This window comes from Pseudogymnoascus verrucosus (genome assembly GCF_001662655.1).
Source record: "Pseudogymnoascus verrucosus strain UAMH 10579 unplaced genomic scaffold scaffold_38, whole genome shotgun sequence".
Taxonomy (NCBI): Eukaryota; Fungi; Ascomycota; class Leotiomycetes; order Thelebolales; family Thelebolaceae; genus Pseudogymnoascus; species Pseudogymnoascus verrucosus.
Window position 1 is genome coordinate 163,104 of NW_017263689.1, and position 26,717 is coordinate 189,820.

The 26,717-nt window shown below is 50.6% G+C and overlaps 12 protein-coding genes across 12 annotated transcripts; 5 read left to right on the forward strand and 7 right to left on the reverse strand.

Moving 5' to 3' along the window:
* Positions 1-42: 42 nt before the first annotated feature.
* On the reverse strand, positions 43-2,284 carry VE01_07235 (uncharacterized protein). Its single transcript, XM_018276670.2, has one exon. It carries the CDS (start codon positions 2,000-2,002, stop codon positions 131-133), a length of 1,872 nt encoding a protein of 623 aa, XP_018128191.1. The 5' UTR covers positions 2,003-2,284; the 3' UTR covers positions 43-130.
* Positions 2,285-2,519: 235 nt separating this feature from the next.
* Positions 2,520-4,223, reverse strand: VE01_07236 (uncharacterized protein). Its single transcript, XM_018276671.2, has 3 exons — positions 3,550-4,223; positions 3,244-3,460; positions 2,520-3,176 (listed from the first exon to the last, which is right to left on the reverse strand). The coding sequence occupies exons 1-3, from the start codon at positions 3,783-3,785 to the stop codon at positions 2,886-2,888; spliced, it is 744 nt and encodes a 247-aa protein (XP_018128190.1). The 5' UTR covers positions 3,786-4,223; the 3' UTR covers positions 2,520-2,885.
* A 918-nt stretch (positions 4,224-5,141) lies between these two features.
* VE01_07237 (uncharacterized protein) lies at positions 5,142-8,481 on the forward strand. Its single transcript, XM_018276672.2, has 3 exons — positions 5,142-6,064; positions 6,117-7,763; positions 7,860-8,481. Exons 1-3 carry the CDS (start codon positions 5,752-5,754, stop codon positions 8,342-8,344), a joined length of 2,445 nt encoding a protein of 814 aa, XP_018128189.1. The 5' UTR covers positions 5,142-5,751; the 3' UTR covers positions 8,345-8,481.
* Positions 8,482-8,824: 343 nt separating this feature from the next.
* On the forward strand, positions 8,825-11,297 carry VE01_07238 (uncharacterized protein). Its single transcript, XM_059463868.1, has 2 exons — positions 8,825-9,065; positions 9,154-11,297. Exons 1-2 carry the CDS (start codon positions 8,902-8,904, stop codon positions 10,940-10,942), a joined length of 1,953 nt encoding a protein of 650 aa, XP_059319499.1. The 5' UTR covers positions 8,825-8,901; the 3' UTR covers positions 10,943-11,297.
* Positions 11,173-11,498, reverse strand: VE01_07239 (uncharacterized protein; the record flags this gene model as incomplete). Its single annotated transcript, XM_018276674.1, has 2 exons — positions 11,173-11,177; positions 11,258-11,498. The coding sequence occupies 2 exons, from the start codon at positions 11,496-11,498 to the stop codon at positions 11,173-11,175; spliced, it is 246 nt and encodes an 81-aa protein (XP_018128176.1).
* Positions 11,499-11,951: 453 nt separating this feature from the next.
* VE01_07241 (uncharacterized protein) lies at positions 11,952-15,185 on the reverse strand. The gene is made up of 3 exons (XM_018276676.2): positions 14,787-15,185; positions 14,612-14,722; positions 11,952-14,555 (listed from the first exon to the last, which is right to left on the reverse strand). The coding sequence occupies exons 1-3, from the start codon at positions 15,100-15,102 to the stop codon at positions 13,555-13,557; spliced, it is 1,428 nt and encodes a 475-aa protein (XP_018128199.1). The 5' UTR covers positions 15,103-15,185; the 3' UTR covers positions 11,952-13,554.
* On the forward strand, positions 12,156-13,472 carry VE01_07240 (uncharacterized protein; the record flags this gene model as incomplete). The annotated part of the gene is made up of 3 exons (XM_018276675.2): positions 12,156-12,941; positions 13,007-13,282; positions 13,352-13,472. Exons 1-3 carry the CDS (start codon positions 12,355-12,357, stop codon positions 13,470-13,472), a joined length of 984 nt encoding a protein of 327 aa, XP_018128198.1. The 5' UTR covers positions 12,156-12,354.
* A 353-nt stretch (positions 15,186-15,538) lies between the features above and the next one.
* On the reverse strand, positions 15,539-17,508 carry VE01_07242 (uncharacterized protein). Its single transcript, XM_018276677.2, has 2 exons — positions 16,488-17,508; positions 15,539-16,430 (listed from the first exon to the last, which is right to left on the reverse strand). Exons 1-2 carry the CDS (start codon positions 16,757-16,759, stop codon positions 15,662-15,664), a joined length of 1,041 nt encoding a protein of 346 aa, XP_018128196.1. The 5' UTR covers positions 16,760-17,508; the 3' UTR covers positions 15,539-15,661.
* On the reverse strand, positions 17,135-18,651 carry VE01_07243 (uncharacterized protein; the record flags this gene model as incomplete). Its single annotated transcript, XM_018276678.2, has 1 exon — positions 17,135-18,651. The coding sequence occupies exon 1, from the start codon at positions 17,990-17,992 to the stop codon at positions 17,135-17,137; it is 858 nt and encodes a 285-aa protein (XP_018128197.1). The 5' UTR covers positions 17,993-18,651.
* VE01_07244 (uncharacterized protein) lies at positions 18,554-20,662 on the forward strand. The gene is made up of 2 exons (XM_018276679.2): positions 18,554-19,589; positions 19,855-20,662. The coding sequence occupies exons 1-2, from the start codon at positions 19,328-19,330 to the stop codon at positions 20,547-20,549; spliced, it is 957 nt and encodes a 318-aa protein (XP_018128202.1). The 5' UTR covers positions 18,554-19,327; the 3' UTR covers positions 20,550-20,662.
* Positions 20,663-21,495: 833 nt separating this feature from the next.
* VE01_07245 (uncharacterized protein) lies at positions 21,496-22,198 on the reverse strand (the record flags this gene model as incomplete). Its single annotated transcript, XM_018276680.1, has 2 exons — positions 21,496-21,498; positions 21,545-22,198. The coding sequence occupies 2 exons, from the start codon at positions 22,196-22,198 to the stop codon at positions 21,496-21,498; spliced, it is 657 nt and encodes a 218-aa protein (XP_018128203.1).
* Positions 22,199-23,225: 1,027 nt separating this feature from the next.
* On the forward strand, positions 23,226-26,641 carry VE01_07246 (uncharacterized protein; the record flags this gene model as incomplete). Its single annotated transcript, XM_018276681.2, has 1 exon — positions 23,226-26,641. One exon carries the CDS (start codon positions 23,226-23,228, stop codon positions 26,388-26,390), a length of 3,165 nt encoding a protein of 1,054 aa, XP_018128200.1. The 3' UTR covers positions 26,391-26,641.
* Positions 26,642-26,717: the final 76 nt, after the last annotated feature.

Genomic DNA, 26,717 nt, shown 5'->3' on the forward strand with positions numbered 1-26,717 from the left:
ATAAATCATATAAATTATATGTATATATAATGCTAATTGGAAAGAATGCATTTTATATCATGCAATAGTCACCATTCTATTGGCTCGCCAAGTGGTCAACGCGGAACGATGGTCTGATCTGATCATCCATTTATGGAGCATCAGGATCGGGGTTGTTACCCCAGACTCGCTTTGAGATACCAACCGCGCTTGTGGCTTCTGCAAGAGGCTCGAGGGCGAGCACAGTAATTTGGTTGCCTTTATTCTTCAAGTAGCAGCCTGGGAGATAGAGCGACTGCTGCGGGCCAATAATCCAGTAGCGACCGAGATTGACACCATTGACCCATACGTTTCCCTTCACCCAGCCTGGCAGCTCAAGGAATGTGTCACCAATAGTTTCGACATCGAAGGATCCCGTATAGAAGATTGGGGTTGAGGTAGCTGAGGGTGCTGGGCCGCGATACTTGGCTTGTGGAGCAGGTGGTTGCTCGAGAGCTAGGGGATATGTCACCCAGTCAAGCAGAACGTTGTCTCCGATAGTAACGTTTCCGACTACGCCCTTGCGTTGCTCGACGAGTGCCGGGCCATAATCAATGCGACCCATGTTCTCGACAAGTAGCTCAAGAACGTCCCCAGCCTTGAGGTCAAGCGTAACGGTGGCTGGTACCATGTAGATACGATCAACAACCCCAACGCGCTCCCCGTTAACATAAACCAGGACACGATCTCTTGGAACATCACCCGGCTTAAGAGACCCCTTAACTGCGGTATTGACCTTGTGCCTGTACATAATAAATCCATATGATTGGCCAAGAGCCTCCATATTGGTGGGATTCTGTTGACGAGCAGGTTCTGGCAGCGCGTCAAACAGAGCCACTGATGGTTTGAGTTGAAACGTCGGGATATCAATCATTGGGCTCTTCACTGGGATATCTGGCACCGTGGAATTGTCGCCTAGGTGCGCAATGATTGTCTCTCGTATGGCATGGTAAGCATCAGTCGGGCGACCACTCTCATCAAGGGGGGCGCCATAATCGTAGCTGGATGTTACTGCAGACAATGCATTATCGATCCATAGACCGGCGTTCTGGAAACCCATGTTTGTGCCTCCGTGAAACATGTAAATGCTGATAGACGATTTGTTAGTTAACACCCAGGCAACGTCATCTTGGATCGACTTCAACGCCGCGGCGTTCCCATCGTTTGTGTTGTGTGTGCTGTTGCTGCCCCAAGTATCAATCCATGTGACATAGTATTCTCCGTCCAGTTGGGGTCCGAGGCTAGTTGGGTCGGTGACAAATTTATCTCTAGCTTCAAATCCAGTCTTTGGGTCGCCGTCAGTCTCTGCAAGAACGCCAGTGATCTGGCCTCCCGCAAGATATGATTCACCACCACCATCGTTTGTATAGAGTGGGACCTCGTACTGAGATTTTAGCATATCTCTCAAGGCAGCGACGTAAATGTGGTCATTGCCGAATGAACCGTACTCATTCTCGACCTGTACCATAAGGATGGGCCCGCCATTGGTGACTTGGAGCGGTGCTACTTCCTCAGCAAGATGTTCGAGGTATGCCTTGGACGCATCTAGGAATGGCTTGTTGTTGGTACGGACGGCCATGCCGGGTACCTCACTGAGCCATGCCGGGAATCCACCCCATTCACGTTCTCCGCAGATGTACGGACCAGGTCTCAAAACGATATTGAGACCCTCTTCTTGGGCGATCTGAAAGTATTTCTTGATATCATTCTGACCGGTAAAGTCCCAGGTTCCGGGGGACGGCTCAATATCATTCCAGAAGATGTAAGAGAAAATCGTATTGAGACCCATTGCTCGTGCCATGGACAGCCGATCTCTCCAGTATTCATTCGGAATTCGTTGGGGGTCCATCTGCCCCCCAATCATTTGGTAGGGCTTCCCATGGAGAAGAAAGTCAGTCCTGTTGTATGTGAACGGCGCGGTGTCGGCAGAGGCCGCCGGGCCGAGTATGGCGGCCAAGGAAGTTAGGAGCCAGAATGATCGCATGTTGAGATTTGTTGAGCTTGCTCTGGTGCATTTCTCATGCGCCGAAGCGCCTGTTTTAAGGAGAAAGTCATGATGCAAAAAGTTGTCAGTGTTGAGCTGTCAGTGTTGCTCCGCAGCCAGTTTTGGCAACGTTGCATGCATGTAGCTGCGGGGAGTGTTCTCCAGTTTATTAAAGCAAAGACTCGACGTGAAGCTGGAGGAATATTCGCAGATCATCACCTTTAACCTCATCGTTGGGTAGCGTAGGGGTATCTTCCGAAGACCAATTAGGCATGGAAGGCTGGCGGATCTCGGTATGAAGGGAGCTCTGTCGGATTTATGGCATCGGAACTCGATTAAATTGCCTGTTTAGGAAGGCAAGCAGCAACTTGGAAGCTTTTGACCCATATTTGATAGTGAAGCCAACCTGCTATGAGCCTTACAGCCGAACCCCGCATTCACGTTGGATGCCGGTAGCCTCTTTGCGGCTGCCGATCGACATTATACCACATAACCACGCGACGTCACATCATATATGCACGTGATAAACCAACGAGAAAACCAATATCTCTTTCGGCTGATCTTAGATAAATCATTGACTTATTGAAGGAGTAAAATGTTCTTGGTTTTGTAGATGTATTGGGGTTGGTGGAACTTAACTAAAGGTGCCGGATAAATACAGTTGGAGAGATTGCTGGGCGCCATTTCAACATGCTACAATGACTGAGTATATCAGCGATGACTATATGGTATCTTGCTTAGTTCCTCAAACAATATAGACGAAAGGGTCAGAATCAAATAGCTGTCTTTGTACAACAAAGTACGATAATGCGAAATAGACAAATTGACGAAGGAAATTCCATTCCAAAGCCACAGTAAGCGGACCCGTCTTCACTCTCCGAGCTCACCGTGCGATGTTCTCAGCCGCCAACGCCTTTTGCCCAATCCGTACTAGATCTTCATGAAGCAGTGTGTCCTTCTCAATTCCATTAACAGCCTGTTGCAGCAGCGTTGCCGCTATCTCGCCCACATCGAGTATGGGAAGACTGATGATAGCACGGCCGATGGACCCTAGAACCTTCATCACCGGCCCCGTTCGCCCTGGCGCGTCAATTATTCCAGGCTTCGTGACACACGCTTCTACTGCACCGTTTGAGTTTTTGGCAAACTCGAGAATGAGAGACTCTGTTTTTCCCTGCACCAGGGTCTCAGCAATACAACAGGGGGATTAGAACTAGGATCTAGGATGGGTAAAGGCTTACCCGCATCAAGGTGTAATCGCCCTGGATCCAAGGCTTCTGGCTCTGATCTCGCTGTGCCCCGTGGCCGCTAGTGTAAATAAAGCGCAGGGGATTGCTCGCGGAGTCGCGCGGCAGCTGTGCCATAGTTTCCATTCCCTTCAGGGTGTAGTCGAGGCAGATCTTCCGCACATCTTCAAATGGCATGGTCTTCACATTTGAGAACGTGACAGCGATGAGCCTATCACATAATACATTAGTAAAGGGGCATAATTCGATTACACGTGATGAGCCAGAACAACAGAACAACGAGTGGTGAGGATAATGTACCAGATACATGCATCGGCCCCAACAAGCTCCTTCTTCACGGTCTCTGTGTAGTTCTCGAAATCATCACAGACGACAGATTTAAGCTTGCTTGCATCGGCGCTTGGCCCCGCATTCTGCGGCACAGCTGTCGTCCGACGTGCGAGGGCGACGACGGAGGTGATGGCGGGAATGGAGAGGGCTTGGCGGATGACCTCCGTCGCGACGAACCCTGTCGAGCCGGCGACGATGATTTTCATGGTTTCTACTGCTTCAACCCGCTCCGCTGGTGTGGCTGACTCGCGGGAGAAGGGTCTTTGGGAAGGGGCTGGGAGATGTAAGTTTAAGGAGGCTGATTGATGGCTTTCAACTTCCTTCGCCGTCGTCGTCAGACCTTCGTATACCAGTCAGCATCGACAAGGTTCCCGACGATTATTCCTGGAGCTCAGATGTCTATGTAGTGGAGTCGTAGGATTCGTGGGATTTGGTTGGCTAGGCTAATCTAGTAGATGGAAGGTTCGACAGGGGATGGATCAGTGTTGTCGTAACTTCCCCGTCGTAATTTGCTGGAATATGGAGGAGATCGTCACATGACTAGTTGTAAAGTAATCATTGGTTTATGGCTTGTATAATGGCACCGCGAAGTATAATTCTTCTAGTCTGTTACGTATAGAAGAAATGACGGTTTAGCAATTGACGGATGAGGGGGTTGACGGGGTCATGACAGTTAGAGTGAAGCAACACGTGATATAGTTACGGCAGGATAGGGTCCACATTCTCTGCAAGCGGCTTGGTAAAGCTTGTTTTGAAGTGAGGAGAGAGAGATGCCGAGCGAAAACAGGGTGGGCGTCCTCAATGGGCGCTGGGCGTACTACAAGCCGGCTCGGCTAAAGCTTGATGTCTATGTGGTCCCTTCAATCCCCTCAATCTCGTTCCCCTCCTCCTCCTAACCTTCCCCTATCGCTCGATATCTATACCCATCTAGTAGGTCCCGGGTATACGGCCGTTTTAGTGGACACATGGAAGGCACGAGTAAGACCAAATACGATACCACGGCGCTGTTTTACGGACAGTATTTTACCTATGTATGTACGTTGTTCGTTATCTGGCTGGGTAGGTGCCCCCCTGCGATATCTCCGTGCCCCTGTAGCAATACTAATATACCCCACTTACACGATTGGCTATGGTTAGAAAAGGTGTTCTAGAGGCGTCATAGCAGAGGGCGGCACATGGCCACCCACCATAGCACCTTCCGCTAACTTTGGTCCCTACCTACCTCTTTTATTCCCAGTGGCTTGTTGGTGATGGCTATGGTATTGCTTGCGATCGGCAAATTGACGCCGGCGCACGCTTCACACCTTCCTCTTTGGGACTTATCAACACCATCCCCTCATATGCTTCTCATGTGCTCCCCATGTGCTCTTCATCGCATCCTTCTACAATACTGTGTACAGTTGCCGTATACAATGCTGTGTATTGTGTTGTATACGATGTGCTCTATACGGGTCGGTGATACGTAATCGATGCATTTGGGACTAACTAGGGACATCTGAGTACGACTAGGGATACATAGTTGTCGATGTCTCACAAAACACGAGACAGCACGACAGTTGCCCCGACTTACATTGCTACCCTCGTCCGTACAACTGTCATGTCTTAACAGCTTGGCTCCATTAGCTCTTCTCATTGGACTGGTGGTGCTACTGTCTATCACTTCCGTCGGATTTTGGTCTCACCCCAGCGCACCATAAACCGACCAAATTGACTAGCCGCGCCCATCACCTTCCTGTTTCCGTCTTGGCACTTGTCAATCTTCACATCTCATCCTTGTCCACAGCTGTAGCTGTGGGTTGCACCGCGGAGAACACCTTGAAGGTGTGCCACGGCCTGTATCGCGGGGATAAAATAGCCCCGGCACGATGCAATTTACGGAAGGTGGTCGTTGATCGCTGATCGTCGCTGATACCAAATGCACCTACGCGGTCTAGTTGGCCACGAGCTTCACTAATGCGACCCTCGGTATCTCTGGGGGCCACCCCAAGAAACCCCAGGATTCGACTGTGTGAGACCATCTCGCGCGATACCCTGCCTGTTGCGGAAGATCTTTATATATGATGCTCAATCCCCCCTTCACGAGACTGGAGCTTCCCCACTGCTTGCTGCATTCAATAAAGTGAATGTATTGAGCGACATCACGCCCTCAACTGAAGCTATCAGTGAAGCACCATGGGTCTTCTCTCCTTCCGCAAGGGCCAAGGCCCGGTCGTTGAGAACCCAACCACCGACGCCGATGCCATCTCGTCCGGTGTCGATAAAGGCGTCACAGCCGAACCGAAACACTATGTGCCACCGGATGAGATCCGAAAGGAGCTCTCGGCCTTTGAGAAAGAGCATATGTGGGATCCTAATATGCCCCAGGAGAACCTCAATGCTGTCAAGAAGGCCCTCCAGGCCGACGACGTGAACGCGGAAATGGCCTTGGAAAATGCCCTCATTGAAGAGGACTCTCCATATGCTGAAGTCCGTGCTGCCGTCCGAAGTGAGTGACTTGCGACCCGAGAAAGCTTATTTGTATGCTAACCTGTCCGTAGACTACGATGAAGAAGTGCCGGCAAACACGATCCGCGCGTGGGTCATTGGGATGTTGTGGACGACGATTGGAAGTGCCATCAATATGCTCTTCTCTCTCCGCAATCCTTCCATCTACTTGACCCCGGTTGTGACGCTGCTTCTCTCGTACCCCACCGGTGTTGCCTGGGCGGCCGTGATGCCAACCCGCAAATTCAAGACGTTCGGGATCACCTGGAGCTTGAACCCTGGCCCATTCAACATGAAGGAGCACGCTGTTATTGTTATCATGGCCAATGCTTCGTTTGGAGGTTCAACTGCATATTCGACCGACGTCCTCCTCGCTCAAGAGGTCTACTACAAACAGAAGTTTGGATGGGGCTACCAACTCCTCCTTACAATAACCTGCCAGATGCTTGGATTGGGTCTTGCGGGTGTTACGCGCACCTGGCTCGTTGAACCAGCTGCCATGATCTGGCCCTCGAATCTCGTCACCACTACGCTTTTCGAGACCATTCACACCAAAACTGCTCCTGACGCCGTTAAGACTAGCGGATGGACCATGGGACGCTACAAGTGGTTCCTAATTGTCATGGGTGCCATCTTCGTTTGGGAATGGTTCCCACTATGGATCGCTCCGTTCCTCGCAACATTCACCTTCGTTTGTTGGGCAGCTCCTAACAATGTCGTCGTCAACCAACTCTTTGGCGGACAGACTGGCCTAAGTTTGATCCCAATCACATTTGACTGGTCTACCCTTACCGCTTTCATCTACAGTCCCCTGGTTTACCCTTTCCACGCCATTGCCAACACCATGCTGGGCATGGTGGTTTTTGTCATTATCACGTCTATCGGGATCCACTACACCGGTGCTCTCTACTCAGAGTATCTTCCGATGTCAACAAGTGGCAGCTTCGACAATACGGGCAAAGCATATAAAGTTGCAAATATATTGAATGCAGACTACACCCTAAACGAGGAAAAATACAAGGCGTACTCGCCCCTATTCCTCTCGACCACCTTTGGTCTTACTTATGGCCTATCATTCGCTACCATTGCCGCTCTGGTTGTACACACAGGGCTTTTCAACGGCAAGCAGATCTGGCGGCAATTCCGTGCAAGTCGCGAAGATGGTGCCGACGTGCATATGCGCATGATGCTAAAATACAAAGAAGCACCAGTATGGTGGTACGGCGCATCGTTCGTCGTCATGTTTGCCCTCGGTTTGGTGACCTGCCTCGCTTGGGACACGCATCTGACGTGGTGGGGATTTATCATTGCACTTCTCATTTCCCTCTTCTTCTACCTACCAATTGGAATTGTACAGGCTACGACGAACGTCCAGTTGGGACTGAACGTTATCACAGAGTTCATCGTCGGATACATGCTTCCCGGTCGTCCTCTTGCCATGATGATGTTCAAGATGTACGGCTACATCACTGTGTACCAAGGACTCTATTTCACACAGGATCTTAAGCTGGCCCATTACATGAAGGTTCCACAGCGAACTATCTTCTGGGCCATGTTTGTCGCGACGCTCTGGTCCTGCTTCGTCCAAATCGCCGTTTACAACTGGGCGCTTGGAAACTTCGACGGGGTCTGCACAGATAGTCAACCCGACCGCTATACTTGCCCAGGGGCGAAAGTGTTTTTCACCGCCTCGATAATATGTAAGGAATCCTATGCAAACTCCTCCTGCTCTAGTTCCTGGATGATACTTATTACCTTTATATGCTATATTAAGATCTATACTAATAAATTGTTAGGGGGAGTCATCGGCCCAAACCGTGTTTTTGGCAGCAACGGAATCTACCACTGCATGGAGTACTTTTTCATTCTCGGTGCTGGTCTCCCAGTCCTCGTCTATTTCCTCGCGCGCAGGTACCCACGCAGCATCATCCGCTTCATCAACACGCCTGTCCTCTTCGGCGGAACAGGAAACATCCCCCCCGCAACTGTAATGATTTACGCCTCGTGGGGTTTTGTCGGCACGATGTTCAACAAGGTTATCAAGAAGCGTCACCCAGGTTGGTGGACGGAGTACAACTACATCACCTCCGCAGCCCTCGACTCCGGCACGATCATTTGCGTGCTGCTCATCTTCTTCGCGCTGCAGCTGCCAAAGATCAACTCGCCACAGTGGTGGGGTGGAGCTAATGGCGGCTACACCAACAATGGAGATTGGAATGCTGCGACCCAGAAGCAGGTTGCTGATGGAGAGATTTTCGGTCCTGCTCGGGGGACGTGGTAGAGTAGTGTGTAGAGGATGTGGGGACAGCGGGGATGGACTGTTGTAGCCTGTGACGGATGGGATGATGAGATGCTCTCAGATGAATGTTTCTTGCTGTGATAGTTACGTGACAGAAGCAATGAATAACATATTTCAAGCCAAGATTTGCCAAGTGCTCGAGTGTCATAGAATGAAGTTATTGAAATTTACCTCCTTGGTGAGGTCTCGAATTCAACGCCATGCATGCTTCCATCTAGCGGTTCCCTCGATAATAACGTAGAAGTCATACAATACGAAGTCGTAAACTGTAGACTAAGGGGTTTCAAAATAACTTATAATACAATGTTTACGTGAGATGTTCGGCCGTATGGCACAATCCCAACGCAAAATAGTGGGCGTGGTTTTAGATCGCTACGCACACACCCCAACCCCCAAAGATTTGCGCTGCGGATTATTTACGGGGTTATTTTAGTTTGTGGGGAAATCCTTCAAATGCGGGGAATTTTGCTTACAGTCCAGTACCACCAGGCATATCATGCGCCCGAACCTCCCTCCTCTCTTCACCACCAGAATCTATAATGCGGTCGGACAAGCAGGTAAAGATAAATAGATCCTGCATCGAATGCAGACGGCGAAAGGTACGCTGTGATGGCCAGCAGCCGTGCAGCAACTGCGTATGGTATGTCGTGGCCGACAACTGCCAGTACCAACCACGAAGGCGACGGAACTGCAGCTCCAATAAGTACGGCCACCACAACCCACTCACTCTACTCTAGCGTGCTCTGCCCCATCCTTATCAGCGAACAGTTAGGATTAATATATTAATGCAGGGCCGGGAAGCAGATCGCTGCTGGCACAGCAGGCCAGAGCGCCCATGACACTATTCTGAACACTCTTTTCCCCGGCTCCAGCGCAGATGAGCTGTCCAAGTTGTCCCGGGCCGAGCTCCTCCAGCTAGCACAGGAGGAACATTCACAATCTCCCGGGACAGCGGAGCATCAAAGACTGGGCGAGGCATCAGATCAAACCTCCGACACGGACGACGAGCACGAGTGGAATGAGCGGCAGGAGAATCAGGACCCGGCGGCTGACGATGTGAATGGCCTCTCGTTACAGCTCAATCTTAAATCGTACCTAGGAATCTCATCTGTCCGCGCAGCGTTGCGGACAATATTCAGATTGAACCCTTCCATACGCGACTACGTGAGGCAGCGGATAGCGACCTGGGATGTATCCAACTCCTGGTGTTTCGCTCCCGGGGGAGTGGGGGTAGGCCTCCACCAGGAACCCCAATTGTTGAGTCCGACGATAGATGAGGAGACGTGCATCGACGCATACTTCCTCCACGCACATGAGATGACACCAATGCTTGACGAAGCAGATTTCCGAGCGACCTGGAAGGAGGGGACCAGAACCGATGGGCCTTGGATTGCCCTCCTGAATATGGTTCTTGTCATGGGCTCGATGTCGACAGGCAGCGGCGACGATGAATCGCACAAATTTTACTACAGCCGGGCGAAACAATATATAAATATTGAGCTGTTTGGGGCAGGCTGCTTGGAGAGTCTGCAGACGCTGTGCATTTTAGGGGGCTACTACCTTCATTACGTTAACACCCCGAACATGGCGCATGCAGTCATGGGTGCAGCTTTTCGGATCGCCATCGGCTTGGGTCTACATCGTGACACGGCGACCTTGGACACGAAGATAGGAGCAGCTAAAGCAGGTTCAAGACCACAGCTTCGCCGGCAGCTGTGGTGGTGCCTAGTCTGCCTAGATACTTGGAGCCATATGACGCTCGGCCGGCCGAGTCAAGGGCGATGGGATCCGAAGACCATGAACGTCAGCCTCTCAGAGTCGAGCGATTCAGCAACGCTTTCTCTCGACCACAGTCAGACATTCTGCAAGATCGCCACTCGAGTCCAAGACCGATTTGCGCATCTCGAGCCAATTTCCATCAGTGAACTGAAAGCGTTCGATGTAGAAGTACAAAACTGGCATCGGAATCTCCCACCCGAATTCCGCTATCGCGAGATGTGCCCCGAACGGTTATTGACGTCGTACTCTTTCATGAGCAATAGGTTTTTCAACCTCCGACTCCTGTTATACCGGCCTGTCCTCCTAAGCTACGCCAATCGCAAAGTCGCATATGATACGCTACTTCCCGAGGAGCAGGCCGCCATCAATAGCTGTCAGGAAATCGCTTGCAATGCTATTGATAATATTGCTTCTGGATTTACTGAGCCGAATAGGTTGCGCGTGTGGAATTCGGTTTGGTATCTGTACCAGGCAACCATGGTGACGTTGGTCAGCCTCATCGCAGACCCAAACCACCCCAACGTCTCGCGATGGAAGGCAAGCACAGAGAAGTCGCTCCAGCTCTTCCAGATCGTAGCGCCGTGGACAAAACCAGCCGATCGCTCGAGAGACGTGCTGGCAAGTATCTACGAAGCGTCACAGCTCCCTCGGAACGACATATCAGACATTCCCTTCGATTTCCAAATAGCGGAACTCGATCAGTTTGGGTTGAATGCATTTAGCGGCGGTTGGCAGTGGGATGCATTCAATGGGTTTGAAGAGGATTATCAGCAACAACATACGAATACGGCGATGTGGTAAGGCTCATTGGAGTGGGTTTCTGTGTAGATTATATCTACTGTAACGAATATTGATGTAAATAGTTCTCTACAATCGTATATCACTGTACCATAAACGGTTATGCCAACACGTACGACCTCTTTCGCCTACGCCTAAGATTGTGATTCATTCCCCATGAGTTATGCCTGCCGTCCTATTTCCATTACCTCCTGCCCTGTGGCCATCCTGTTGTCGTCATCCCCTTATTGTGACTACTCTCTGTTGCCATCAATCATCGCCGTCGTTATATCGGCCTCCCCGCTGCTCTCCCCTCCCATCACTACCCCTTCTCCTCACCCTCTGTCGATTTTTCTCCCTCCTTGTTGCTCTCCTTCCCTATTGCAATACTCGGATCTCGAGGAACCACTCTATCGAAAGCGCCCACCAGAAGCCACGCCGTAGCAGCCACCGAGAAGATGAAAACGCACACAGCGACGAGGAAACTCGGGAAGGGGTTTGCTTCAAACGATGCGCCTATAAACTCCGCGAAAGCATCGAATTTTGTCTGAGGGTTCTTGACCACGGACGACTGCGTCATTGTGATAATGGGGATCTTGCCCGGCGGGGGAGGTAGGACTTTATGGTAGTGGATTGAATGTAAGAGATCTGCAGAAAGCAGGAGGTTCAATGTATCTCGGAGTGGTTATTAAAACTCCAGGATCACTCTTGCCAGAGAATAGTCATATGGTCCATATAGTGTAACTAGCCAGGTTGCGTACCACAATGATCGCACCCCACGTCAAATCTTCAGGCGGGGTTAACGGACCCACGAAATGCGAAATAATGCGCTAATCCGATTTAGGGAAATACTCTCTGATTGGCGGTTTGGATATAGTGGGGCTATCAGCGCCGCTTCTTCCCCGAATGTTGATTAAGGCAAAGAACAGGGCGGAGCATCATGACGATGAAAATGAGATCTGGCGGAAGCTAGGCCGTGTGGAATAGCATAATGTAAGCATGGAGAGAATAAACTTCTATTTTAACTTGTTGCCTGCCAATGTCCGAATCGGGATGCTGCTCTCCCATAGGCGGGGACAACGTTTTGGCCCACTGTAGACGTGCCTCACGGTTTTGTCATTGCTTCAGCATATGAGTTTAAGAGAAAGATCAGTCCATCGTCCGGGGTTTACAGTGTAACTATCTCGGATTTTGCTAAAGGCCGATCAAGAAGAGACATGGTAGACTTTGTTGGCCCTGATCACCCAGAGGCACCATCAGATCTCTGGGGGTATATATAACTGCTTCGATCCCTCCTCCACTGGATATCAGAAAGCAAGAACTCTCATCCTCACACCTTACCAACCTCAACTCAGAATCTATCCCTATATATATCATCACAATCTTCTTCAATTTCGTTCCCACAAAGTCCCATTCCACCAACCCAACAACCAAAAATGGCAGACGCAGTAGCCACTCAACCCCACAACCTCCCCCTCCACATCTCGCGCGAGAAATGTGCCGGCAAGACCTACATCGTGACAGGCGCCAACGTCGGCCTCGGTCTCGAAGCCTCTAAGCACCTCGTCGCCGTCGGCGCCGCCAAAGTCATCATGGCCGTCCGCAACCTCAGCGCCGGCGAGGCAGCCAAAGCCTCCATCGAAGCCGGTACCGGGACATCGGGAGTGGCCGAAGTATGGGCACTCGACCTGTCGAGTTACGATTCCGTCAAGGTGTTTGCGAAGCGCGCGGTGGCGGAGCTGGAGCGCATCGATGCGCTGATTGAGAATGCGGGTGTTGCTGCTTTCGATAGGACGATGGCGGAGGGGCATTTGCTGAATATCACTGTTAATGTGCTTAGTACGCTGCTACTTGCTGTGTTGCTGTTGCCGAAGATGAGTGATGACGCGAAGAAGTTTGGGATTGTGCCGCATATTGTCCTGGTGTCAAGCGGAGTCGGCTTTGACGCGAAGGCGGACTGGGATGTTATTAAGAGTGACCCGTTGGTGGAGGTAGAGAATGAAGGGCACAAGGGACTGAAAATGTACGTAACCATGAGTCCCATACATTGGCCCTCTTTTCCCTGACTGTAACTAACGTCGATACTAGGTATCCCCTATCCAAACTTGTCGAGACAATAGCGACTCGCCAACTTGCGGCCCTGGCCCCCGTATCCCGCACAGGCGTTGTCATGAACATCGTTTGCCCCGGAAGCTGTAAGACAGAGCTTGGCCGCCATGCACCACCCGCCTTCCGCAAAATGCTCCAAGAATCGAAAGAAAAGTACGGACGCACTGCCGAGGACGGAAGCCGGACGCTGCTGTATGGGGCTGTTGCCGGAAAAGAGAGTCATGGGTGCTTTCTCGATTCCTGCCGCATCGCTGAGTAAGTCTCACACGCGTCCTTTGACCCGCCCGGTTTGCAAGTCCTATGCTAATATTGTTGTTTTGATAGTGATATTGTACCAATCTGGGTAACCGATGAAGAGGGGCAAAAGTCGCAGAAGCTCCTCTGGGATGCTGTTGCTGGCGAGCTGGAGTCCGTTCAACCTGGCTGCGTGAAGGCTATTCTGTAGGACTATCGCGAGGTTGCCTGGTTGACAGATGACTGAGGCAGCCTAGTCACTTAGGCTATCCCATCTCATAGAAGTTTTAAATCTAGAAGAACGTCGATTTGTACCAGAGCGCCTGGCCCGATTTTCCGTGAACATCACTAACCCATGGAAATGTGGCAAGAACCTTGCTTACACCTTCCCAAGAATCAATTCCCAAGGAGCGCGTCGTCTCTGCCATCTTCGGCAAAAACCACTCATCGTCCACTTCTTCGAATGCCGAAGCTCGTCCAGTGAACAGTATCCAAAGAATGACCTCTTTGTCCACCCGTCCACTGCCTATATGGCCTTGTGCCACCGATCGAGCCAAATTGGAGATCAGTGGTACATTAGAGACCTTCATAGCGAGACCCCGTAGTAATGCCATTAAAAATACAGCTAGGCCTATGTGCACCGCATTTTCGAGGCTACTGAATAGTCGCGACCCAGATAGGGGGCTGACCTGGAGTAGGCGGTAACCAAGTAATATGACGGTGTCGAGGAAGATGTAGGGTTTTATCCTTGGGCAGTATCCCGCACAGGCATCGTTCATTAATCTTGCAAGGCTATTCATATCCATGAAAATCGTTTCTAAGTCGTTTCTTAGATGTTTCGAGAGCCTTGGATCAATCATATTAATATCGTAATTCATTTCGGGGCCTGTGAATCGTCCAAATAAGGCCGTGCTATTAGGCACGATATCCTCGGTACTAAACCTCGTTGCTGTGCCCTGGTGCATTGCATATTCGAGGTCGACTTTAAACATTTTCTGCGTCAAGCCAGGTCGATATCTCGAAAGCGCCGTGACACCGCCCCGTAACTGGACCATCCGCTCCAGTCCACTGATGTGGACGAGCCCTTCTCGGTACTGACCACGGAGGCGCTCATGCTGCGCCAGGATCACTACGACCGCTATGGTCTCATCTGATACTGCATCGTCTCTTGATAATCTTTCATTAATGAGGCGGAATGTTTGAGAGAGGTGACGCATGGCCTCCTTGGGGTCGTCTTTTTCAACCACGAGGCCATTGCGAGCTGTGACGGAGGCAGCAATGGCGCAGTGAAAGACTTAGATTTTAGTTAGCATGAGAGTGGTAGACTGAAACAAAACAAGTACGACTCACAAGCTTCATCTAAAAACATGAACTGCACCCACATCGACGTAGGCACGTCCGTCATATCAACAGAAGTCTGTAAATCGTCAGGCTGAAACGGCCGGCTTACGAAAGAGAAAGCTAGACGACAAAGATTAACAACCAAGGCCCATCTACAAGTTCAGATACAAGTAATAACACATACCTCTCTGCACAATCCCCCTTGCCTTAACACTCCCCTGCTCCGGAAACGAAAACACAGAAAGCCTATCCCCAATCATCCGCTCAATCGCACAACCGCCCTCTTCCTCCGCCTCCACATCCCGCGCATCCGCCACAACGCGCGGTACGCATATGATCGCTGATATAGGTCGCGATCCAGCTTCTCGCGCAGCTGCTTTAGTCCGCGATGGTCGAACGAGCGTCCGTCCTGCGTTCTTGCCTGTGGCCACGTGACTGCGGATTCGCCGCCTCGCAGCACGGTCGATGGGGGTATTGTTGTCGACGAACTGGAAGGGCATGATGGGTATTGCGTGCTAATATGCGGGCAATAATGCAGGTGGACTTTGGGAATTTCTCCTGTTGGCATTTTGAGGTGACAAAGATGAGTTTGAGTGAGATGATGCGAGGCGGATTGAAGGTGGGGTTACCGGCGCTAACGATGAGTGAGGGACAGTGTGGTCAGCGCGCCAGTTGCGCAAACGCAGCTTGAAAAAATATAGTTTGGCAACTGCGGTGAAGATGAGCTTGTGCCTATATATTTTGATATATATTTTAATAGCTATTGGCATTGAAAGACAAGGTAGAATAAACTTGTTCGATAACGGTGAAGTTAAAGTATGTATAATAATTAAATCATAAATTTTATTATTAAATAGGCATTCCACCAATTATCGAAATGAAATTATATTCGGCGACAATGTAGGAGAAGGAGCAAAAGCATAACACATAGAACGTCTGGTGTTTAAATTCAGGATATATAACAAACAGTATTAATCGACAGCTAAAAGAATTCCGACTCCCGCATATAGTCCTCCAGTAACAAAACATCTCGCACGATCAACTATACACCTTCAACAACTACGATGCTCGACTAATCCTCTCACTCTCTGCCCCATTCGTCTCTCCACTCAACTCCACTGGCGGCCCTGGCGATTTCGGGCTGTGTAGCTCGGCAGGGCTGTGCGAAGAGTGTGGCAAAAACGTGTTGACCTTGTCACTCTGCGGCGAGAGGTAGTCTATTGACTCCGGACCACTCCAGTGCCGCCGAGCCTGGGGCTTTAAGAGCGAGGCATTACGGCGGCGTTGGATGAAAAACAGAGCTACGGCGAGGAGACAGACGCCGACGATGCTGCCAATTGCAGCTCCTGCGATGGCGCCGGCGCTTAGTTTGTCGTTGCCTTTCACAGATGGGTCAGCGGAGCCTGAGGTCGGTTCTGTTGTCGAATCCGTGGAAGACGGATTAGATGATGCCCCTCCATCAGCCGTGAGGTTGGCATATGGCCCGCAGTCCGAGTTGGGCACCGCAAGCGGGCAAGAAGGGTCCTGGCACAAAGACAGGAGCTGCGGACCCTGTTGGGGATTAAACGTGACTGACAGGGCGCATCGGGAGTTATACATGCTGTTCATGCGGGTGTTTAGGGCCTGCGCATCGGCTGTCGAGAAGCCGTAGAACTCAGCTGCCCGTGTGAGCTGGTCGATAAAGTAGGCAACTTCGGCGAAATCGAGACTCATGAATTTATGAGCGTAGGCGAGATTCAGGGACCCTCCTGGAGTAGGAGGGTCAGCGGGTGGGAGAGAGCAGCCAAAGACGTGAGCGAAGGAGGTGTAGAAGTGGCCGAAAAGGCGGCTGGAAAGAGTTAGTTAAATATGCGTAGATGATAGTGGAGGAAGATGGGAGACGTACTATTCATTTGAAGAGCTGAAGAGACCAACGGATTGTGTTTTTCCAGACAAGTAGTTAGATAAGGGTGTCAGACCCCCATCATCGAGCCAATTTATCCCAACTGGTTGATTATTCAGGTTCGTCGAAGCAAGTGAGCCGTTGAAAAATGGCAAGAGGTCCACACGTTGGCTGCCCTGAACACCTTGGTTGAGGATTCCCGTCAACTCCTTTGGCACATTCTTTGAAGGAATAGATTTTGGCCCAACAAACGCCAACGCGACGATGCTTTGCATTAGTTTCAGCTGATTTCCCTCCGAAGCCGTGCCATATTCAATCTGCGTATAGTAGTCGCAGATGGAGATAGTGCTCGGCCTCTGCGCAAGGATGGTAGCGAACAGGAGGAAATATAGCAACAACAAGATGATAGTTGAATCGGCGAAGAGAAATTCGCAACGCTGGAGCACTCTTTGTTTTTGGACTACTGATGGCCGTTCTTTGTTATAGAGGCTGCACGTGCGGCCTACGGACGCAAGGGGGGAGCAAGGTTAGAATCACGGAAGACATGTCATACAGACTCCCCTTGGTGCTTCAAAAACCTACGTAGCCCGGAAGTCTGCCGCCCATGTATTCCAACTAGATTTCAAATCCTTCGTCCACTCACCATTCCATTAATTCGACCCGTTCTTCGATTCAACAGCCCTCAAAAACCGCTCAATATCATCCATCTCCTCCGGCACCTTAACCCAATGCCCATTCAGTTCCGCTCCTTGATACTCCTTCCCCTCAACTTCCATTCCCAGCTGCTCCAACACCTTCCTCGCCTGTCGGCCGAGCTCAATATCGACCATCTCATCATCAATACCGTGCCCCAGGAACACCGGCGTATTCAACACCCCTCTAAACTCACGTGGGCTTGCAACGAGGTGTCTCAAATGCGACATCTTACTCTCCACAAAATCCCTCCCGGGACTGTCCTCCCCGCCCTTCCCCACATACTCCCCAATATGTCCAGCGAACGGTAACCACGTGCTAGCGCCCACGAACCCCCCCAACGTCTCCCTCTTCTCACCACAAAGCAACGTCCACATCCCCACTGCTGCACCCTGGCTAATCCCGCCCAACACCACTTTCCCCGCATCTCCACCTATCCGCACGATCTCATAGTCAAGCACAGAACTCAGATACCCCACCGCCTCGACGATCCCGGGCTCCTGCAGTTCCTGCCGGGAGGTGATGTCGCTGAGCGAGTGCGCCTCGAACCACGCCGGCATATCCTCTTCAAAGAGGGTGCTCCATAATTCCCGCGAGGAAGGGAAGACAAAGCGCCAGCTGGGAAGTTTTTCAGCTAGAGTTGGCTGGCCGGGGAGCTTGGACTCCTCCATGAGCTCTTCTGCGAATTCGGGACCGTTGCTGCCACGGCCATGGAGGAGGATGGCGGTGTGTGTGTGTGGTGAGATGGGCTCGATGATGTGGAGTTCTGGGAAGGAATGGGGTGTGGTTGGTGGTTGATGAGTGTCTGGATCCATCCTGATGTGGACTGCATTGGTGGAAGATAGGTCTAGTAGCACGATCCGACGTACTTGGTGAGTATAGTGGTAATTTGCAACTTGCTGCGATATTGTGACATTACATGAGGGGTAGGTACAATATAGTAACTCTTTGCATGATGATGGTTCGAAAATACACCTCGCAAATAATACTACTTGTCTTATAATAGAGATCGTAGTGTTGGTTGGACCTTCGGGTTTAGGCCCGGCGAGGCGCTAATCGTGTTGGATAGAAGGGCCACTCCTTCCCCGTGTTGTTATCCCCTTCTAACCAACCAACCAACAAGTTTTTCTTATAGTGCAGTACATCCCCTGTTGCCTAAATGCCTATAACAGTAAATCTTAACTGACGCCTACGAGCCACCCTAGCTACTAGCATCTCGAAGCGCAATCCCCGTCATAACTGTTGCGTTTACCTGCTAATCAGCCTTACGGACTAAACCCCACCCTAGCAATTGACGCCAGCAACCTTACTCCTCCTTACTAACACTGATACGCGGAATCCGTATTGCTGACGCGTCTCCTTTTCTGCAACAACAAGGACGGCTTATACCCCGCAAAATACTTAGCCCTAAAACTGCCGAGCCCGTCATTCCCAAACGGTGGCGGCGGCCCAGACACGGGCACGATTATAATAGGCACTTGGGACAGGTAGATCCCGGAAACCTCGGCACTATGATCAGAAGCACACGACTCAACTGAAACAAAACAGAAATAGCTCCTACACTCTGTACCTAACCACCTCATCAAATATCTGGTCTTCCAACGAATCTACTGCAACTTCTTAGCAGGGCACAAACCTTTCCTGCCCAACCGGGACAGAGCCCTATAGCCGAGGACGAAGATAAACAGCGGCCCCTAGGCTAGCCCTCTAGCCCCCTCGTCCGTCCCAAGTCTAGATCGATCCACCACCAGATTGACATGCGCCGGTCATCCCAAAAACACTTCAAATTCCCCTCTTTTCTCCCAAGACAGACACCATCCCGAATCCACACTCCCATCTCCCTAGGAAAGTCACATGATAACATGTGCGCACGCCGATCGTCGTCAATAGTGTTAATCTGTTTCGGATTTGTTTGTGATTGAAATACCAAGGACCTCGCTCCCGTGCCCTCGCCTGGACCTAGAGACCCTACTTCTTAGTTCCGCGCCCGCATCCCAACGCCGGGAACCCTTGCATCGCATCGATCGATCAATCGATCAATTGATCACCCGACTACGATCGATTCGATAGACGACAATGCGATACGGCACGACACGATACGATACGACAACGTAGCTTAACAGAAATCGTGGCCGTGGTGGCTATTAATCATGTCGAATTTCTATAGCCTGTACCCGACCACAAGCGCCTCGGGGGTGGCAGCGACGCCGACGGAGATGGCGCCGCCGCCAACGCCGACGAGCCTGGCGACGAGGGGGAGGTCGAGTACGAGTACGAGCTCCGTTAGCTTCAGTAAGGGGAGTGCTAGTGGGAGCAAGAGGGACAGTAGGGATAGTAAGGCGAGTGTGGGGTGGTCGAGGAAAGATTGGATGGAGGCGCCGTTGCCGGTGGGGGTTACGATTGGGGGGAAAGGTATGTGGTGTTTTGTTTTATTTTGTTTGCTTCTATTCCGTTGGGTTTGCTTTCGTTCTTATACCCAGCACGCGATCAATTGGCCGAATTGACTTGTTCAATTCCCGTCTCCCCTACCTCAATTTCCACAGCCCGCGTCCAATTGATGCGATCCCATCCATTCGATTCCCCGCAAACACCCCCATCCCCGTTATAACACACCCACAATATCCACTCCAGCTCCCCATACCGAAATTGGAACCCTACACTGACAACCACCCCACAGAACGCGTCCCCCAAGCCGTCGCCCTCCTCGCCCCCGCCTTCGTAGATAACCCCCTTAACACCTACCTCCTTAACAGCCTCGACCCCGTGGATCGGCGCGCCTTCCTCCCCAAGTACTTCACCGCGCTCCTCACGCAAGCATCACTAAACGGCGGGTACATATTCGAGCACTCAAACTGGGAGAGCTGCATGATTGTCCTCCCGCCCGGAAAGGGCGTCGGGAACCCGTTTACGCTTCTGCAATCGGGGCTGGCGGGTCTGTTGAGGAAAGTTGGCTTGACGTGCGTTAAGCGGATGTTGGGGGAGTTTGAGGGCGCAGCTAAGAAGTCGAGGAAGGTGGGGTTGGCGAAGGGGGAGGTGCCTTATTATGTATTTTTCATTGGGACGAGGGCGGATCGTCAGGGACGGGGGTTGGGGACTGCGTTGATGGAGGAGGTGTGCGAGAGGGCGGGGAGGGAGGGGAGGAGTGTGTGGATAGAATCTACATCAGAGGGGAGTGCGAGGTTGTTTCGACGGTTGGGGTTTGTGGATGTAGAGGAGGTGGTGCTGGGGAAGGGGAAGGTGGGGGAGGCAGGGTATGGTCAGGTTGACGGGCCGGGGGTGAAGATGTGGACTATGGTTTGGAGGAAAAGGGAGTTTGAGGAGAGTGTGGATGAAGTGTTTAAACTGAATGAGTTGGGGATGGATAATGATTAGGGTGATGGGGTAGATCGGTTTGGCCGGTTGAAAGGGCGTTGAGTTTCGGAATGGATTGGGGGGTCTTAAAATTAGAAATAGATTGGGGGTCAGAATACGGAACTGCTTTTGGGGGGGTGGGGGTTAACAGGATAGGGGGGTTCGGGGTGTCTTGGGTCTCTATTCTTGGTGGCGGATAGGCCGACAGTGCCCTTGGAACCAATCTGTCTGTTTGGCAAGTTTGTCTTGTCTGTTGTTCTCGTTCAACGTCTGAGAGAGGGTGTAGGAATTTGTTTTACAATATGTAGTGGAGTCTTTATCATTTATTTATCATTTGATACCACAAAATTGTTAGTACTACAGTTTTTTTTAATTCTTTTATAGAGTCAATGGAGCTATCTATCCAGAGTTATAATGGGCCAGAAGTAGCATATTCGGAGACAGGATAACGGGTTTTGGTTTTTAGAGCTCAGGTGCAGCTCCTTGAATTCAAAATTATCCAGTGGTCGATCGCCAAGCAAGGCACTTGATTAAATCCTGGTGTTCAAGGCTGCATAAAGCAGCAACTGACGCCAGCAGAAAACAGCAGCTCTGACACCACAATCTTGCATTATGTTATAATCTAGATCGCGACGTCGTTGCACCAGGTTTAGCGCCTGCTTAATCAGGGAAGCCGCATCCTGACCCCATCGGCCGCCGTCAAGCTATATTAAGAACGACGTCCTCCCCATAATTTTATTGTGCCAATGGAAACCCAGCTAACATAGGATGAAGGGATACGCTGCTAACGGTGTAGAAAGGCCTCTAAATTGTTGCCGAGGGATGCTTTCATTTGCCTATAGTGCACAACTGAATTAACTGAGAAATTCTACACTGGATTAAAAGAAACATTGAGGGCACCCGACATCAGACCCCATAAAACAAACACCCCTGAGACAGCGAGACAACCCTCAAATCGCCTAGAATATTACTTCCGGCGTAAATCCCTGCATGTTTTCAAAAGAACACAGGCTCACGGCGGGGAACTCCACAGTCTCTGGAGCATTAGCAAGATGACTCTCGACAAGCGCCTTCAACTCATTCCCTTCTTGCGGAGTTGGGGCCCGCAGTAGATACGCCAAAGTCACATGGAAGATGTAAGAGGCCGGGGCCGTAATTCCTGTTAAGTCCTCTAGTTGTTCGCGCAGATGCGCGAGTTTGGGGCTCGTATCTGGTGTCGCTTCCAGCCTCACACCGATACTGTATCCTATCTGAGGAACCTCCTTCTCCACAAAAAACATGTATGGCGGTCGCATTTGATCCTCCAGGGAAACATCCTGAGCTTTTTGGATGGTGTACTGCAGCCATTCGTCATACGGCCCTGTCAGCCCGCTTCTTTCCGTGATCTCCGGCGCATAGCCGTCCTTAGGCATGACGTTCTCTCCTCGCTCTAGGTCGCGCACACAGATGAAGACGGTCATATGGTAACTGGAGGCGGGCAACAGGGCCTCGTTCTTGAACAGTTCAGAGTGCTTGTGCTGGCTCAGGGTTTGGCGCAAGCCTCTCAAAGTAGCGGCCAGCGGGGAATCTTGAGGGAGCTGACATATCACCGAGTGTCCGAGGTATGTCTTGCTGCTACCATCGTGGTCGAATTTCTTGATGACTTTTGGAGGCAGCGAAGCTATGGACATGGTGCTGAATGATAGTACGAGTTTGGTACTAAGAAAACCGTAAACAAAGATACGTCTGTAGTTGCTCAGATGGGGATGGCGGGGTAATACTAGCCGAATTACCCCATATTTATATCCATTCGCGGGGCAAGGCTGACTTGAGCTAGGCTGCCTCCGCTTTAGAGAAACGCGCATTCAATATTTATCATGTCGTGCAACCCGAGAGTAGAGTCAAATCAAAGCCATGAACCTCTCGGCGGAAGTCCACCGGTCAACTACTCGAAGATATGCTAACAAAGACATGCCCACGTAGGGGAACCCGATTTCCCATGGAGTATTCCTTCGAAGAAAAGCGGCGCAGGCGACACTGATAGTTCAACCAAATTGGAAAGCCGACGTTGAATATAAGGTAACTTGAATAAAAGTATTATGCGTCTGGAATATAATTGGCAAAGAATGTGTGGGGTATGCTCACTGAGCTCCGACCGGTGGGCAGGGAAGTGGTAGTCCTGCAACGATTGGCAGTGCGAGGGAGCTACATCATCTACAAACCCAACGACAGCCACTAATCTTCAATCACAGGTTGAAGTATCAAATATTTACATCTCCAAGTTTTACATGACTAGGCGATCAGAGCGAAGGAGGCCATATCATGAAGCACGTGGTAAATTGTAAGGATTGTCTGGTCTAAAAACATCCCTTCAATAGAAAGGCCTTCCATGCCGTGTAACAGTTGAATCCTTAGTGACAGCGGGATTGGAGTATCCGCAAGCGGGGTAAATGCAGCCTGCTAACAATCGGATCTGCCATTGGCAAGGCGAAGGCTGAGGCGCTTTTGCGATGCGATTTGGTGCAACCATCAGCCCCTTCCGGCCCCGCGGAGAACCATCTATTCGATACACCAAGAGTGAGGCTCCGAAGTGTCTACTATCCATTGGGTAAATGCACAATATGGGCCCGCATAAGTGATTACGAAATCCCCCTAGAGATGAGCGTGATTCTCAAGACGTAATAATTTCTGCACGCACGATTACTATAAAGACCCGCCATGGATCCCGCTAGCGGTGTTTCCATTCCTGGAAACACCTTTCAATTCCTCACCCTAGCGTATACCGTATCCTCTCGACTAACAACGTACTGCAAGGCTAGCAGCGAGACTCCTCCGATATTCCATGAGCTGTCCGTTCAGATTCCTCTAGTCGCTGATATATGCCAAAAACTCCAAGACGATTCTTCGATCACCCCAGAACGACTATCTCATGTTCTAAAGGGGTGCAGTCGTATCCTTGAGACCCTGAACCAGATATTGTCAAAGGTCATCCCTGAAACGGGCGACTCCGTAAGGTCCAAAGTCCGAAAGGGAATAAAAAGCGTTACCATTGAGAATAAAGCCAAAGAATGCAAGACTGAGCTAGAGAGTTACAAAGCGACATTAACGCTTTATCTTAGTGCCCAAAGACCATTCTTAGCTCACGCAGCTCTTGAACTTCCAACCTATCACTATCTGCCGTCGTTGGGACAAGCGAAATTCATCGGGCGGAAACAGCTTCTCAAGGCCATCGACCGTGTATTAAAAGCGGGAGGTCGAGACACCTGTGTTGCAGTCCTGCTGGGAATGGGCGGACAGGGCAAAACTAGCCTAGCCATCGAATATTGCAGAGGAGAGAAATCCCGGGAACACTTCAAGACGATTCTGTGGATAAACAGCGTCTCGCACCTCTCCATCCAACGGAGCTTCGCAGAGATTGCAAAGAACATTGTAGCTTTGTCTGGCGAGCAGCGAGTCTTCCCTTCATCTAAAGCTCAGATTACCTTTATACACGGTATTGTCGAGAGCAGAAGCGCTCCGTGGCTCTTCGTATTTGATAACTACGATTGGCCTCAGAAGGTCAAACGCGTGCTCGATTACGCGCCACACTCAGCGAAAGGAGCAGTGATAATGACGACTCGACATGCGGATGTTGCTCAGTTAGGAACGCTTATTCCTGTATCCGGGATGAACGAAGTCGATGCGGTCGAACTTCTCTTGGAACGCACTGGTCATGCACGCACTATCGGCAACTTAGAACAGGCAAAGGCTGTAGTGAAGATGCTTGGATATTTGCCTCTAGCCATTGATCAGAGCGCAGCTTATATTCGTTCTCGAAAGATCTCTCCCGAGCAATTTCTTGATCACTATAAAACTAGGAAAGAAAAATTATTGAAGTACCTTCCGTCTGTGTGGGACTATCAACGATCCTCGGGGGACGACGAAGATGAGCCTCCGCCTCTTAGTGTTTTTACAACATGGGAAATGTCCTTTACCCAAGCTGAGGAACACAGCCCTATTGGCGATAATATTGGACACTTCCTTACCATACTTGGATTTTTCTCTCCACTGCAGATTCGGATGGAGATGTTCCAGGCCTACTATGAAGGGATTCAACCCACGGGTGCTAACGCTTCGTCTTGGCTAGAGCCATTCTCGGATGGATCAAGCTGGGATAAATATGAATACCAGGACGCTGTTGTATTCGTATCCGAATTATCTCTTGTGACACACAGCGAAACATCCACTGATCCCGATGACCAACTACAAGATGCCCCCGGCTTCTGTACCATTGCACTGCACCCGCTAGTGCGGGACTGGGTGCAACTCAGGGTTCCGACTAGCGAGAGAAGGAAATATACCATCGAGGCCATAATTATCCTCGAACATTACATAATCTCCGCGGGCGATGATTATCGAAACTGGCCTTTGAAAATACGGCTTCAAGCTCTTTCTCATGTCGACGCAACCCTGGAACTTCAGTCGAAGTACGCGACCGACTGGGCCAATACTGATTACAACGAACTCCGTAAGGCCTTGTGTGTGATATGCTCCTTCTATGCCGACAACGGCAGGTATGAGGAGTCTGAAAGGATATGCAAAGAGATCCTACACGCCGATACCAAAGGCCCGGACACGAAATCTCAAGCCGAATCAGCAGAGCTCCAGCTAACAGACATCTTCCTACTCCAAGGACGCTACGACGAAGTAGAAGAAATCATCGCCAGGCTCCTCGGGTCCTCGAAAAATAAAAGTGATAAGAAAACCAAAGTCCACATGGAGAAGAACCTCGCAAAAGCCTTTTCGAAACAGGGACGATATGACGAGGCCGCTGCTCTATACCACGATGTTCTAGAGCAGCAAGCATCTTTTCTCCCCATAAACGACCTAGATGTGCTCCACACAAAGGAGAACCTTGCATACGTATATCGCAACCAGGGCCTGCATCTCAAAGCCATCGATCTCTACGAAGCTATCCTAGAGGCTTATCGCCTTGCTGGCCTCGAGGACCATCTGGATGCATTGAACTCTATGGTTAATCTCGCTAGTACATATCGTGCTCAGGCACAATACAGCCTCGCGACACCTCTGTACGAAAAAGCTAGCAAAGAGATCTCGGCCAAGCTCCATGCGGACCACCCGACGGCACTCTCCACCAAATCTTTCATGGCCATCAACCTTAGAGAGTTGCAGCGACACGAAGAAGCCGAACACGCTTTCCGTGATGTTGTCGAACGATCTGCTAGGGTTCTAGGGTTGCTTCATCCTGACACACTCAAAGCTACGATGAATTTCGCTATCCTATGCGATAGGACGGGTAAACCGTTTGAAGCCGAGGAGCTGTATCGAACTACACTCATAGGTAGAGAACAGAAGTTGGGTACGGATAACCCATATACACTACGCACTGTGGAACGACTTGTCAGTTTGCTGTGGTCACAAAACCGCCTTGAGGAGGCTCTGGAGATTACTGCGAAGGCACTCAAAGCTCAGCAGAGAGGTTCGTTGGAGGAAGAAATGAAGACCCTAAACCTCGATAAACTAGACAAAATTGACACAACCTGGCCCTACCGACCCGTCGAAATACTCTTTGAAAGCGCCGTAGCAAGAGACAATGCAAAACTAGCAGCAGCCCACCGCGACCGCATCGAGACGCAGAAATCCCTGGCTCGCGTTTACGAGTCACATGGAAAATTAGAGGAAGCCGGAGAACTGCAAAGGCTTGCGGAGGCGGGGGAGGAGGTGTTGAGGCTGCAATTGTGGCAGACGGCGAGCCAGTGGAGGGGGTCGAGGGAGACGCTTGTGGAGACGGGGGTGGAGCCGTCGCCTTTGATGCTGGAATCACTTCCGGAAACGACTGGGCGGACATCGAGTGAGGGAACGAGTGAGAGGGGTCGGTCTTAGAATGCAAGTGGGTGAAAGCTATTATCATCGTGGCTCAGCTACTTTCACCGACCCCTAGTTTCTGAACACTATACCGAAACGCCTTCAATAATCAGACGCAGGTACAGATCTAGGGACAAGATACGCCGTAGCCACGCAGCTCGAATTGGGTTTCACGTTCATCCATTCTATGACCTTGTATATTAGAAATAGAGTATTAATTGAGACAAGACCCTCGTTATTTATGGGGGTTTGTCTTTGAATATCGCGAGTAGTGGAGTATAATTTACAAATGCAATTAGTATGTTCTGCGAAATAATACATTTATATAATATTATACATTTCCTA

Bases quoted from the DNA above. Each gene is read 5' to 3' on its own strand.
- VE01_07242 (XM_018276677.2), bottom strand. From the start codon at position 16,759: ATGCAAAGCATCGTCGCGTTGGCGTTTGTTGGGCCAAAATCTATTCCT. The intron at 16,431-16,487 runs GTACGTCTCCCA...AACTCTTTCCAG, and splicing joins TTCAGCTCTTCAAATGAATA to CCGCCTTTTCGGCCACTTCT.
- VE01_07244 (XM_018276679.2), top strand. From the start codon at position 19,328: ATGTCGAATTTCTATAGCCTGTACCCGACCACAAGCGCCTCGGGGGTG. The intron at 19,590-19,854 runs GTATGTGGTGTT...ACCACCCCACAG, and splicing joins GGTTACGATTGGGGGGAAAG to AACGCGTCCCCCAAGCCGTC.
- VE01_07236 (XM_018276671.2), bottom strand. From the start codon at position 3,785: ATGAAAATCATCGTCGCCGGCTCGACAGGGTTCGTCGCGACGGAGGTC. The intron at 3,461-3,549 runs GTACATTATCCT...ATTATGTGATAG, and splicing joins GGGGCCGATGCATGTATCTG to GCTCATCGCTGTCACGTTCT. The intron at 3,177-3,243 runs GTAAGCCTTTAC...ACCCTGGTGCAG, and splicing joins GCGATTACACCTTGATGCGG to GGAAAAACAGAGTCTCTCAT.
- VE01_07235 (XM_018276670.2), bottom strand. From the start codon at position 2,002: ATGCGATCATTCTGGCTCCTAACTTCCTTGGCCGCCATACTCGGCCCG.
- VE01_07238 (XM_059463868.1), top strand. From the start codon at position 8,902: ATGCGGTCGGACAAGCAGGTAAAGATAAATAGATCCTGCATCGAATGC. The intron at 9,066-9,153 runs GTACGGCCACCA...ATATTAATGCAG, and splicing joins CGGAACTGCAGCTCCAATAA to GGCCGGGAAGCAGATCGCTG.
- VE01_07237 (XM_018276672.2), top strand. From the start codon at position 5,752: ATGGGTCTTCTCTCCTTCCGCAAGGGCCAAGGCCCGGTCGTTGAGAAC. The intron at 6,065-6,116 runs GTGAGTGACTTG...ACCTGTCCGTAG, and splicing joins AGTCCGTGCTGCCGTCCGAA to ACTACGATGAAGAAGTGCCG. The intron at 7,764-7,859 runs GTAAGGAATCCT...ATAAATTGTTAG, and splicing joins TTTCACCGCCTCGATAATAT to GGGGAGTCATCGGCCCAAAC.
- VE01_07241 (XM_018276676.2), bottom strand. From the start codon at position 15,102: ATGCCCTTCCAGTTCGTCGACAACAATACCCCCATCGACCGTGCTGCG. The intron at 14,723-14,786 runs GTATGTGTTATT...TTTGTCGTCTAG, and splicing joins AAGGGGGATTGTGCAGAGAG to CTTTCTCTTTCGTAAGCCGG. The intron at 14,556-14,611 runs GTGAGTCGTACT...CTAAAATCTAAG, and splicing joins CATGTTTTTAGATGAAGCTT to TCTTTCACTGCGCCATTGCT.